The sequence below is a fragment of the Myotis myotis genome, unplaced genomic scaffold (genome assembly GCF_014108235.1).
Source record: "Myotis myotis isolate mMyoMyo1 unplaced genomic scaffold, mMyoMyo1.p scaffold_m19_p_5, whole genome shotgun sequence".
Lineage (NCBI taxonomy): Eukaryota > Metazoa > Chordata > Mammalia > Chiroptera > Vespertilionidae > Myotis > Myotis myotis.
In genome coordinates this window covers 22,163,827-22,177,962 of record NW_023416357.1, presented here as the reverse complement: position 1 = coordinate 22,177,962, position 14,136 = coordinate 22,163,827, and the positions used below count along the sequence as shown (strand labels likewise).

The window sequence follows — 14,136 nt, the reverse complement described above, 5'->3', positions numbered from 1 at the left end:
TCACTTCCTTGCATTTGGATACAAGATGTTTCAATCATCTTGCACAAATTCTCCCTAAGACCTGGTATTAGCTATTTATCCCAGGAATATTGCTTCCTTTAGGAGACATGGTATTTATAGTCTGCAATCTCAGGTGAACATGTTATTGAGTGTCCTTATGCTGCTAGGATGGTGTGCATTTTCCTTGGCTTTACTATAGCCCAATGTATGTTATATTAAGTATTCATGCCCCCTCGGCTTGAAAATCATTTTGTCCAGTTTTCAGTATTTAATAACACAGTGACTAAAGATGTCCATTTGTTTGTGATAATATGAAATGTTGCCTTAACCCCACAACAGTAATACCTTGTTGGTCAACATTCTTAAAAAGTCGGGAGTATAGATACCTCTCTTCTTTTTAAATCTCTGACAGACTAAAATGATTTATTCATTAGGCATACCTCCAAATTAAATTATTTTCAAAATAATGCCACCTAAATTGTCTTATTTTTTCCTTATCCTGTTGTATTTTAGGGAATGTATTAAATGAGTAGATATAATAATATCTTGGCCAACTTCAAAAGGGGCATCATTATAATAGAAGGTCATATATCAATGTTGATACTCTTGATTCCCACTCAGGAAACCCACACTGGGGGTGAAAAAACTTGCTTGCTTATCTGCTTTTAATTGAAAGTCCATGTGTTTTCCATATAACAAAAAGGCATCCATCATACTTTTCTCAAATACTGGAAATAGGTTGTTTACATGTCTTTATATTCTATAATACCATGCATTCTATGTGTGTTTTTTTCATTCTATTACATGTAACTAGAGGCCCAGCGCGTGATTGAAATCGCGCGAGGAGGCACCCTGCCTCCCGCCCTGTGAGGAGGCACCCCGCGGGGGGCTGGAACCCTTGCCTGACCCCCATAGCGCCAGTCACTGCATTGTGTTGGCTGGGGTGGGGGCATGCTCCAAGCCGCTTGGTGCCCGGACGCTCAGAACACGTCCCTGGCTCCCGCGTTGTGTCCGCTGGGGTGGGGGCAGGTGCTCCTGTGTGTTGTGTCTCCACTCTGGTCCACCCCCCACCCCAGTGTCCCTGCAGCCGCTGGGGTGAGGGCGGCACGCAGTCCCCTCTCGCCCATCTGAGAGCGCAGCTCCTCCTGAGCCATGGTGATGCTCGGCTAATTAGCATATTTCCTGTTTACATATTTATATAGAAGTTTTTATTGTTTGTTTGATAGAACATTGGGAAAATCTTTTTTTTAAATATATTTTATTGATTCTTTACAGAGAGGAAGGGAGAGAGACAGAGAATCAGAAACATCCACGAGAGAGAAACACCAACCAGCTGCCTCTTGCACATCCCCCACTGGAGATGCGCCCGCAACCCAGGCACATGCCCTTGACCGGAATCGAACATGGGACCCTTGAGTCCGCAGGCCGACGCTCCATCCACTGAGCCAAACCGGCTCTGGCTGGAAAATCTTATTCAAGAGTCTCTCAGCTGATAACGGCTTATACTGCCGATTTTCTAGGAAAGACCTAATGCTAAATTTCAAAGCTGGGTGTTTGGTAGTGTTAACTACTCAGGGCTGCTTATATAAAGCTGGCAGCTCATATTTGTTCCATCAATTTCTGTGTTGTTGTTTTTTAATTATTTTGTATCATTTATTTAGAGAAGGGTAGAATCTTAAAATACAATGTGACAATATTTGGGTATGGATTCTTGAAAAAATAAATGTTTTAGAGAATATACATATGTATATATATATACACACACATATATGAAATAAATATATGAACACATACCTATGAGATAAATATAATAAAGTAATTATCTAGTACATGTACATTCATATATATCTACCTATATTTAATATAAGGATTGTCAATTACTATGAAAAATTGATATATTAAGACATATATCCCTAAATAGTTCCTTGATTATATAATACTCATAATTTTGGTGCTTAGTCATAGGATTTGATCCATTATCTGTCACTTACATAACTGAGCTGTCAGACTTGTGTCTCTAACTGATATAAAAACATACTAATGTGTTGGAAAAATAAGTGGCTGGCCTAGGAATCAGACATATGTAGGAATTCTGCCAAACCCACAAAACAACTGGATAATCAGAAACGGTTTTTTTCATCTCTCCAAACTTCATATCTCTCATCTGGGAAGGATTTAAATTTATTACCATATCTCACAGTTGTTGCTGTTTTAAATATACATAGGTTTATTTGTGTGGAAGTAATTTGTTGATGACAAATTGTATAATAAGGTACTAAAATTAATCCCATCTACTTGTCTTATACATATATTTCATCTAAAAAGCTTTGCTTGAAAAACAAGATTAAAATTATTAAAATACTTTATCTGTGTTTAAACTATGGGGATAATAAATAAAAACATAATTTAATTTTGGATGTAGATTTTATAAGTTAAACCTTTACTTAATTATAACAAGGCACATTTTTTCTTGATTCACAAATAGCCAAAAGAGATTTTTCTCAAATGCAATCCTAATATATAAAAACCCTGGGTCCGTCACATCCACAATGACCGGAGGCTTGACCTAACGCCCAGGCTGCATGCACAACAGGTTCGAATAGGTGGGGACTTGTGGCAGTGGAGACAGGGATGAGGGAGGTGGGGCCAGCACTCACACTAACTCACAACCATACACACGCACAGAAACACACACAGTGCCCACCAGCTCACAACCTTTTCTCCCCTTCTTTCCCTCCCTCCCAGCTTGCTCATGGAGCCTCTCTCAGAATGAGGAAACAAAACATGCTGGGCCTGAAGAGGCCTGGATGGAAGGGAGGGTGGGAAGAGGGTGTAGCGGCCCTCACTGGCCCCACCCCCTCCCAGCGGGGAAAGAGGAAGAGGGAGACAGGGAGGCAGGGAGGCCTGGAGGACTGCTGAGAAAAACAAAGAGAGACTGAGACTGGGCGAGATCAGGCTGGCAGGGAAGAGCAGTTAGGGGAGATCAGGCAGGAAGGCAGAGGCAGTTAAGGGTGATCAGGCAGGCATGCAGAGGGGTTAGGGGCAATCAGGCAGGCAGGCAGAGGCAGTTAGGGGCAATCAGGCAGGCAGGCACGCCAGCGGTTAGGAGCCAGTGGCTCCAGATTGCGAGAGGGATGTCCAACATTCCCCAAGGGGTCCCCAATTGGAGAGGGTGCAGGCTGGGCTGAGTGAACAGCCCCCTCTCCCCCCCGCACAAATTTTGTGCACCAGGCCACTAGTTGAAATATAATTAAGGGAAGAGGGAATAATAATAATAATAACACTATTTTCAGTTTTTAAAGTTTAAAATATTCCAAGTGAATTCTCTGGCTACAAAATCAAAGGTAAACCAAATTTAAAATATTATTATTTATAATGCATCTGATAGTATTTATTTGTCAACAAAAATGTGATTAAAATTTAGAGCATTTAAGGCTGATAGAGATAATTAAACATGGAACAATTAAGTAATCATCTTCTGCTATTGAATGAATAAAGGATATGACTAATTTTAAATAAAGTCTATGGGAATAGGTTTTATATCCTAAATGTAAAGAATTATGCCAAGAATTATGAGGAAAAAAGTAGATATTTCATGAAAGGGCTTCAGAATTTAAATAAACGTTCTATCATTTATAGCAATCGTGTGAAATTTATATTAATTTCATGTTATACAATATTTAAAAGAATATTACACTTACTTCACTGCCAATTGTATTCCACTTGTTAGGAAAAATAAGCATTCTTTTATTTTTTAATTTATTTTTATTACATTTATTAGGGTGACATTTGTTAATAAGAGCATTCTTTTATTTTTTATTTTTTTTTAAATTTCTTTATTGGTTAAGGTATTACAAATGTGTCCTCATCTCCCCATTAATGCCTAAACTCCCCGAGTCCCACTCATGTTCTCATCCCCCTGTTGTCTATGGTCCATTGGTTTGGCTTATATGCATGCATTCAAGTCCTTTGGTTGATCTCTTCCCCTTACCCCCACCCTCCCTTACTTTCCCTCTGGGGATTGATAGTCTGATTGTTGTTTCTCTGTCTTTGGATCTGTCCCTGTTCATCAGTCTATGTAGTTCTCTATATTCCACAAATGAGTGAGATCATGTGGTATTTATCTTTCTCTGACTGGCTAATTTCACTTAGCATAATGCTCTCTAGTTCCATCCATGCTGTTGCAAATGGCAAGAGTTCCTTCTTTTTTGCTGCAGCGTAGTATTCCATTGTGTAGATGTACCACCGTTTTTTAATCCACTCATCTGCTGATGGGCACTTAGGCTGTTTCCAAATCTTAGCTATGGTGAATTGTGCTGCTATGAACATAGGGGTGCATATATCCTTTCTGATTGGTGTTTCTGGTTTCTTGGGATATATTCCTAGAAGTGGGATCACAGGGTCAAATGGCAGTTCCATTTTTAGTTTTTTGAGGAAACTCCATACTGTTTTCCACAGTGGCTGCACGATTCTGCATTCCCACCAACAGTGCAGAAGTGTTCCTTTTTCTCCACATTCTCTCCAACACTTGTTGTTTGTTGATTTGTTGATGATAGCCATTCTGACAGGTGTGAGATGATACCGCATTGTTGTTTTGATTTGCATCTCTCGTATAATTAGTGACTTGGAGCATGTTTTCATATGTCTTTCGGCCTTCTGTATGTCCTCTTTTGAAAAGTTCCTATCTAGGTCCGTTGCCCATTTTTTGATTGGATTGTTTATCTTCCTTTTGTTAAGTTGCATGAGTTCCCTGTAAATGTTGGAGATTAAACTCTTATCGGTGATATCGTTGGTTTCCTTTGCTGTGCAAAAGGTTTTTATTTTGATGTAGTCCCATTTATTTATTTTATCTTTAGTTTCCATTGCCCTACGAGCAGTATCAGAGAAGAAATTCCTTCAGCATGTGTTTGCGATTTCGCTGCCTGTGGATTCCTCTAGCATTTTTATGGTTTCCCATCTTACGTTTAAGTCTTTTATCCATTTTGAGTTTATTTTTGTTTATGGTGTGAGTTGTTGGTCTAGTTTCATCTTTTTGCATGTATCTGTACAATTTTCCCAACATCATTTACTGAAGAGATTGTCTTGACTCTATTGTATGCTCTTGCCTCCTTTGTCGAATATTAATTGGGCATAGTGGTTTGGGTCAATTTCTGGGTTCTCTATTCTATTCCATTGATCTATATGTCTGTTCTTGTGCCAGTACCATTTGACAAAATCCAACACCCTTTATTGATAAAAACACTCAGCAATGTAGGAATAGAAGGATCATACCTCAACATAATAAAAGCCATATATGACAAACCCACAGCCAACATCATAATCAATGGGCAAAAACTAAAACCATTTCCCCTAAAAACAGGAACAAGACAGGGATGCCCCCTCTCACCACTCCTATTCAACATAGTACTAGAAGTACTAGCCATTGCGATCAGACAAGAAGAAGAAATAAAAGGCATCCAAATTGGAAAAGAAGAAGTAAAACTGTCCTTATTTGCAGATGACATGATACTGTACATAGAGAACCTAAAGACTCCATTAAAAAATTATTAGACTTAATAAATGAATTCGGCAATATAGCAGGATACAAAATTAATGCCAAGAAATCTATGGCATTTCTTTACACCAATAGTGAACTTACAGAAAGTGAGACTAAAAAAGCAATCCCATTTACCATCGCACCAAAAAAAATTAAGATATCTAGGAATAAATTTAACTAAGGAAGTAAAAGACTTACATGGGAAAAACTACAGGACACTGAAAAAAGAGATAGAGGAAGACATAAACAGATGGAAGAACATACCGTGTTCATGGATTGGTAGAATCAATATCATCAAAATGTCCATACTACCCAAAGCAATCTATAGATTCAATGCAATCCCCATTAAATTACCAATGGCATATTTCACAGATCTAGAACGAACGCTCCAAAAATTCATCTGGAATAAAAAAAGACCTCGAATAGCTGCAGCAATCCTGAGAAAGAAGAACAAAGTAGATGGAATCTCAACACCAGATATCAAGATGTAGTACAAAGCCACTGTTCTTAAAACAGCATGGTGCTGGCACAAGAACAGACATATAGATCAATAAGAGCATTCTTTTAAAAGGCACATTTCCTACAAGTTCAACTCTTTCCATATCTCTATCAACTATTTATGGAATAGATTATTAAATCAATGTATGTGATCCTAGGCTCAAGTTTGGGATTATCCATTTTATGCATGAATCACTAACCAATTAATTTTACAAATACATGTTAAGTACCTACTGAATGTCAATAACTATTCTATACAGGACACGATCATTTACCAAATATCTCATCACCATAAAAGTTACATTATAATAAGGGGAATGAGTCAATAAATTTATAATCTACTAAATGAAAGAATTAAAATCATGGTAAATAATATAAAGAAAATAAATCTGTGGTATGACTGAAATGGGGTAAGCTATTTTTGAAAAAGTTGTTTAGAAGACTTTTCCAAAAAGCAGAATATTATATAGAGACTGAATATAATGAGAAAGAGATGGCTCTGGATGACCCACATAGATAGTTGCAGGTGAGATTGTGAGTCAAGACAAAGACCTTGAACTGGGCAAGCAACTGAAGCCCATGAAAGAGGCCTCTAGGTGAGCACCTGTTGTAATGTACCCCACAAATCACAGAAGGACGCCTCAAGAAGTCAAATTAAAGAGTCACGTTTATTGCAATCTGGGACTATGAGGGGCCATTCCCCAAATCTCATAGTAATAAGATGGTCAAAAAACCAGACTTATATAGGAAAAGATCACATAGGTATTGATTACATCCCAAGGTTTGGAATGAGGAATCTGGTTTGCAAAAAAGCAGTTTACAGAAGCAGAATTAAGCATGTTAATTATAGTTTGGGGTCTCCGGATCACTTAGTTGATAGAAACACATAATCTGGGACCACTGGGTTGATAGGAACACATTATTTAGAGACCTCGGGTCTTGAGACCACTGAGTTGCCAGGAATTCATTATCTAGAGCCATCAAGGCAATTTAGAGTAACTGCACTGTCCTGGTCTTGGGACCACTGAGTCAACTGGAATGCATTATCTGTGGCCACTAAGACAATTTAGGATAATTGTGCTGTCCTGTTTCCCAGGTACAGAAGAAAGTGCTTCGATAACCAGTAAGATCACAATCAATGGGATAGTCACGTTACAATCAATAAGGCGTTCAATCAAATGGGATGATTTGTACAATTCAGAAAATCAAAGTAACTTTTCTGTTGTTACACAGAAGCCAAACAGCAGGGTTAGAGTTAAACTACAGTTTCTACCTGAGATGGTTGCTACCATACCTCATACCTATGGAGCAATGTTACTTAGCAGCAGTATAATTACTATAAGCATTGTCATCAGTAACACAGAATTCAAATCCTCAGTTCCTTCTTTTTTCCACAGGTGCCTACCACCTTGTGATATAAGTAAGTTACTTCAATAAGAAAAGCCTTAATTTAATCCTCTAACATGGCCATTCCCTCTTTGTAATATTACTGAGCTGGAAGTTAAAATTGTTTGAGGAAAGAGTCAGCAAATTGCCTAGAACACAGAAGGCAAGTTAGAATAAATGCTGGTTGCCAGCATCCAGCATCATAGAAGTTAGAAGGGTAAGCCCAAGTGCAATGGCATACCAAGATTAATTCTCAGTTCTTCTATTTGGGCAATCTTTGAACCTCTTTGTACCTCAGTTTCCCCATAAGAATATGAGGTGGAGTTGTCCTAGCTGGTTTGGTTCAGTGGATAGAGTGTCAGCATGCAGACTGAAGGGTCCCAGGTTCAACTCTGATCAAGGGCACATGCCAGGGTTACAGACCTAATTCCCAGTAGGGGACATGTGGGACGCAGCCAATCAATGATTATCTCTCATCATTGATGTTTCTATCTCTTTCCCCCTCTCCCTTCTTCTTTGAAATCAATAAAAATATGTTAAAAAAAAGAATATGAGGAAATATAGAAGACTCTACTTTAAAAGGCTATCAGCCTATATAATAAAAGACTAATATGCAAATAGACCGAACAGAGGAATGACCGTTTGCTATGACACGCACTGACCACCAGGGGGAAGACACTCTACGCAGGAGCTGCACCCAGTGTTCAGTCCACTCCCAGAGGGGGAGTTCCACTCAGCCAGAAGCCTGAGCTAGGCTCATGGTTGGTGCCTAAGCCATCAGTTGGACATCCCCCGAGAGCTTCTGGACTGCAAGAGGGTGCAGGCTGGGCTGAGGGACACCCCCCCCCCCAACCCCAAGTGCACAAATTTCGTGCACTGGTCCTTTAGTAAATATATAAATTAAATGAGTAAAATCAGTAGAATGGTGAATTTTTCCTTCCCATTATTAATTATGCCAAAATGTTGTTAGCAATAGCAGTATAAAATTATTTATTTATTTTGAATAAAAATAACAAAAAACTTAATTCTTAATTTTTCTGACAGAACTGCTTTTCCACTCAATGAATGGCTCAGTTCACAAATTAAAAATCTAAAAATTATATTTTTTATTTTTTCCACTGCTATAATGACCAATACATGAGATGGTAGTATTTAATCTTGTAAATATACAGATTTTTATCTATGTCTTAGGTCTTGTTCTCCAGAAACAAACACTGAGGTGAGGATTTGTGTGCAAGTGATTAGCTAAAACATTGCTTCCAGACCAGGAAGCTAGGGAAAGAGTGGGGGGGAAACAAAACAGGGTATAATCAAAATAAGTTCTAATGTTAGTCAAAGTTCCAACCCCAGCATGATTCTGCAGGGGAGCTCTGGGATGTATAGCACATGTAGGTTTTCATGTTTCTGCACCTGTTAGACAATGGCTCAGGGATTCTGTTGGAGATAATTGTCAAGTTGTAAGCACTTTAAGCTCCCTCTGCATATGGGCAAAGTGGCTCCAATAGCCAAAGAAGGTTCTCCAAAGAGAACTGCAGGTGCAAGCCATTAGAAGAAGCAAAACCATACAAAAACTGGAGTGTATGGTGTGTGTGTGTATGTGTGCACGTGCCTTTCTGTGGGCATATTAAAATAGCTAAGGGAACCTCAACAGAGTATCACTCTCCACTTCAAATCATTTCTCTATATGCCATTGTCATCTCCTACTGGACTAGAGTGATAGATTCTAACTGATCTCCCTTTAACCAAACCCTTTCCTACCCTCTAACTTATTTCAACTCTGTATTCGGATTAACCTTTTATAAACATGCCATGTTAAAATATTCCAAATGCTTTCCAATGCACTGAAAATGAATGCAATATTGTATTCTATCTTTAAGGACTATGGGATCCTAGCCCCTGCCGAAGTCACTGGCTCCATCTAATGCAATTGGACTTTTTTGCTTAAAGTCTTACATTCTATCCAAAGTGGGCATCGTAGTTAGAACAGACCTCAGGAAATAAAGAATGCTCTCCAATTTCTCTGGCAAGGGTTATCAGAAAAGACAATGGCCAAAGGAATCTCTCAGTGAGAAGAAATCACTGCCCTCGCGGCTCCACTGCCTTGCCCCCACCCACTGGTCATCCCAGTCATTCCAGAAGGTCATTTGAAAGGTTGTTCTGCTGTCCGGTCTAATTAGCATATTAGCTCTTTATTATAGAGGATTATATAGAATACTGTATACACACACATACACATACACATACACACACAGTGGGAGCAACCATGGTTGATGATGATATTAACATCTTGAGAATTCGTATACTAGCACTGTGTTAACTTCTTTACCTATATTATCTAAAAAAATACTGTTTAAGGCCTTGGTTTTAAAACTATTTCTGACACTTATTTCCTATAAGATTTTTATCAAATTACTTATATTCTTAATGTGTGAGTATTTTCATAGATGTATGCTGTTGTAAAAATAAGTCCTTGTACTACAAATGACTATTAAAAGTTAAACAAATATTAATGATAACTTGGGAATAAGGTATTAATTATATTCCTTTGATAGAAAGAGTAGTTAAGTCCTAGTAATGTGGGTAAATATCCCAAAGTCTCACAGATAATTAGGAATAAGCCACGCTAGAAGTTTATATTTGGTCTTTATGCCCTGATAAATGCAATTGAATTATAGGTGTACTAGAGGTCCGGTGCACAAAATTCATGTACTCAGGGGGGTCCCTCAGCCTGTGAGCCTGGCTTCTGGCTGAGCGGTGCTCCTCCTGTGGGACCGCACTGACCACCAGGGGGCAGCTCCTGCATTGAGCATCTGCCCCCTGGTGGTCAGTGTGTGAAATAGCGACCAGTCGTTCTACCATTAAGTTGGTTTGCATATTAGCCTTTTACTATCTAGGATGTTCCAGCATTGAGCATTTGGGTTAAGCCAGGTAAATCTGAATCCATTACCAGGACTTTTCAAACAAGTTAGAAATAACTATTGGTTGTTTTCTGGATTGGAACATATTAAATCTGAACTCCATAAATTCCAATATTTCATCAGATTGAGAAAGCTTGGTTCAAAGCAAGAAAGAGAAGAGAGACAGAATCAGAGTCAGAGCATAGTACTCAAGTACTCAACCCCGCCGATTCTAGTTTTCATGAGCAGGAGATGCCCAGTAGCTCTTTACCCCTTTCATTCTTTCCTTTCCACACTTAATGTGATTGTATAATTCAATTAATTCTTCTTTTGCCTACCCTAGTTTGGGATGGGTTTCTATTGCTTACCAAGTCATTATCATCATCAGCAGCAGCAGTATTATCATCTCACATCTACTAAATTAAATGCCTTATAAATTTAAACCAATATGCTAATAAATAAAATTAATTGAGATACCAATGAGTTATTGTTTTTACTTCAAGAAGATTCCACTTACTATCGCAACAGAGAGACATTCTTTGTTTCAAAAACTGGATCAAGGTATCCCACACCTAGTTTCACAACACCCATCTGTGTGCTCTTCTTTCTTGTTAGGAAATATATGTGTTGTTGTTTTTAAATTATCAGGTAAAATGTTTCCATTCAGAGCATGTTCAACTCAGTCTCAAATAAATTTGAGTGACTCACTCAACTGATTGTTGGGGGGAATAACAGCTATCAATTGTAAAGATCAGCATGGTATGGCACTATGTATTGCAAGACACAATCCAAAGTATATTTGGTATCATTGAATTTTCCTTGGGTCACCATCTCAACTTATTACAGAATAACAAGAGGAGGAGAAAGAGAAGAAACAGCTAGTAAAATGTAGTAGGTTGTTGGCAGAAGACAGTTTTCTGTAAAGTACATAGGTTCATATATATGCATATTTTAGTAAATAATACACATATGGCCTCTATGATCTTTGATGTATTATAGAGATTATTTTTTTCAAAATATATATTATTTTAAATTACAAATATACTCACATGTATATGCTGCCATATAATTATATTAAAGTCAGTCATTAACTTCCTGTATAGTTTAATTGTGATATATATATCTTCCTACTTACCTATATAAGTTTTTAAGAATAGTTCACTGATGTAACATGGAAAATAATATAAATAACATTTAGAAAAGTTTTACAGTTTACAGGTCATTTGAAAGTGAAACACAACCTAATAAAGCATTTTCTCCCCCTACTCCTCAGGGGAAATAGACGGTACATTGAATTTGATATCCTGCTGAAGCCGCAAATAATGAGGACTTACCATTGCCTACCACTATTCATCTGGACCTATATGTTTTATGCAGTTGATGCTATCCCATTACAAGAAAAAGTTAACAGTGATTTACCAAGCAAAAGGATGATGAGTTTGACAAAAGATGGTAAAATGCTACATCGCACCAAGCGAGGCTGGATGTGGAATCAGTTCTTTTTGTTGGAAGAGTACACAGGTACAGATACACAATATGTAGGCAAGGTAAGAATTTTTATATGATAATATAGAGGCTGAAAGTGGTTTATATTTTACAGTGGCTTTTGACATCACTAATGATTATTCAAACAATATTTGACTCATTGCGGTGTGCAAAAGGCATGACATTTCAGTAGAGTACAGTAAGGAATGTGATTTGTTCAGGTAGCTCAATATAGGTCAGTATTCATAGTATGTCTCAAAATAAAATTGGTTATATGTAGAATTGATTCATTATTAATCAGGTATGTATGATTTTAATTGTATGTGTATGCATCTAAAAGATTAAAATTTTCTTTGAAATTTAATTTGAAGTCATGGGTAAATAATAACTAGTGTGCTATAGGAGGCAATACAAAGTACAATTATAATATGCCAAAAATTACTAAATTATGTTAGCCTGTACTAATGAGTAATTTATTATAATTAAGAGTAGTATGATATGTATAAGAAAAAAATACTTCTAGACAGTTCTATTTCTTTTTTAAAAAATATTTTTATTGATTTCAGAGAGGAAAGGAGAGGGAGAGAGAAATAGAAACATCAATGATGAGAGATAATTATTGATCAGCTGCCTCCTGGATGCCCCACACTGGGGATCAAGTCCACCACCCAGCATGTGTCCTGACCGGAGTTGAACCATCACCTCCTGGTTCATAGGTGGACACTCAGCCACTGAGCCACTCCCAGTGGGCGCTTCTATTCTTAATCTCAGTCAAACTGAACAACTTCCTGCCTACAATTCAGACCCACGGGTTTGAGGAAAAAGAAAAAAAGAAGTAGAAGAAAGAAACTACCTTTAGAAAGCTTTAATAGCATTCTAGTAGCAGGATGATGTTGTTCATTCACCTGAAGTACTTTGTAGATGCTGCTCATTAGCAATCAGGAGCAAATGGCAATGGAAAATACTTAACACTTCTTGCATTCAATTTTCAGCAAACATTCATTCAACCTCTCTCCTTTCCTCTGTGTCACAGATTATGTGACATGACCTTTCTGATAGCCAAAGTTTTCTATTTATCTATCTTCCCCTTACCAATCTCATTTATGCTGTTTTATGTACCAGCAATTCCTGTGTTCTCTGTGCTTTACCCCGTATTTATGCCCACTCATTTCAAATCATGAAAATAAAAAATAAACAATTATGAATACTAACATCATCCATAGATTCTTATATATTTTCTTGGTTCTTGGCATATGATACTAGAGGTGATTGCAATGAAATGAGTATTGCTTAGTTCACTGCAACATCAGTCAAATAAGAAGAGGCCAAAAATATAAACAAAAAGGTACCTAATATCACAAAAGTTATGCCTATTGCTTTTAAATTATAAATGCATTTATCTGTGAAATTTCCAAAATCTTGACCAGATTCTTCTTTTGTGTGTGTGATATTATGTTTTTCCAAATGCAGCCTATTTTATCAAAAGTCTATTACTTTCACTTTCTTTGAAATATCTGTCCTCTGGTTCCATAGGTCATACGCATTTTGCCTCATACGGTCCACCTGATGACTTTTTTATCTCTTATTTCTCTTCAGGTTAGTCATATGGCATCCTACAGCATCCCTCACTTAACATCACTTTTCATTCCATAGTTAATAACTAACATCGTGATATTTCAAGTTCAACTGACAAATGTTTGTATCTAAGAACTTGAAATTGCTTTATGATTCTTTTTCTCAAGCTGTGTATAAAGGGCACATTCAGTTCATGGGGCCTTATATAAAAGGTTTCATCCTGGGAGATTCACAGATACAGAAGAATAACAACAGATAAAAAGACATACTTGTAATCTTAAGGCAACCAAGGCTCCACTACAAGCATTTATTTTTGGCTGTAAAAAAATTCTTTCTCATAAAAATTGAGTGTGTATTGATTAATTGACCACTACTGCTGCACATACATTTTATTTTATTTTTTGTTAAAATTATTGAGGTTACATTGATTAAAAGAACCATATAGGTTTCAAACATACATTTCTATGCTACATGATCTGTATATTAGATTCTTTGTCCACCATAGATTCTTACTCAGCCATAAGAAAAGATGAATTACTGATATTTACAACAACATGGATGGATGGACCTTGACAATATTATTCTGAAAATTTAAAACATACATATGCTTTAGATCTTTCTGTACCATTTTGAATTAGTTCTGTAATCTGTCAATGATAGCTAACAGTGTGTGTAGTTTTAACTACTTTTCATAAATTGTTATCACTTCTCTTGAGAAAAAAAACAACTATTTTTTTTTTTTTTTTTTAGCTATGGACA

General features: G+C 37.2%; 1 protein-coding gene across 1 annotated transcript in view; it reads left to right on the top strand.

The window, feature by feature from the left end:
- CDH9 (cadherin 9) overlaps positions 1 to 14,136 on the top strand; it is a 93,610-nt gene that overhangs the window by 26,959 nt on the left and 52,515 nt on the right. Inside the window, exon 2 of the mRNA XM_036309358.1 lies at positions 11,591 to 11,864. Coding sequence (XP_036165251.1) covers positions 11,640 to 11,864 — 225 coding nt within the window. The 5' untranslated portion in view covers positions 11,591 to 11,639. The remainder of the gene's footprint in view (positions 1 to 11,590; positions 11,865 to 14,136) is intronic.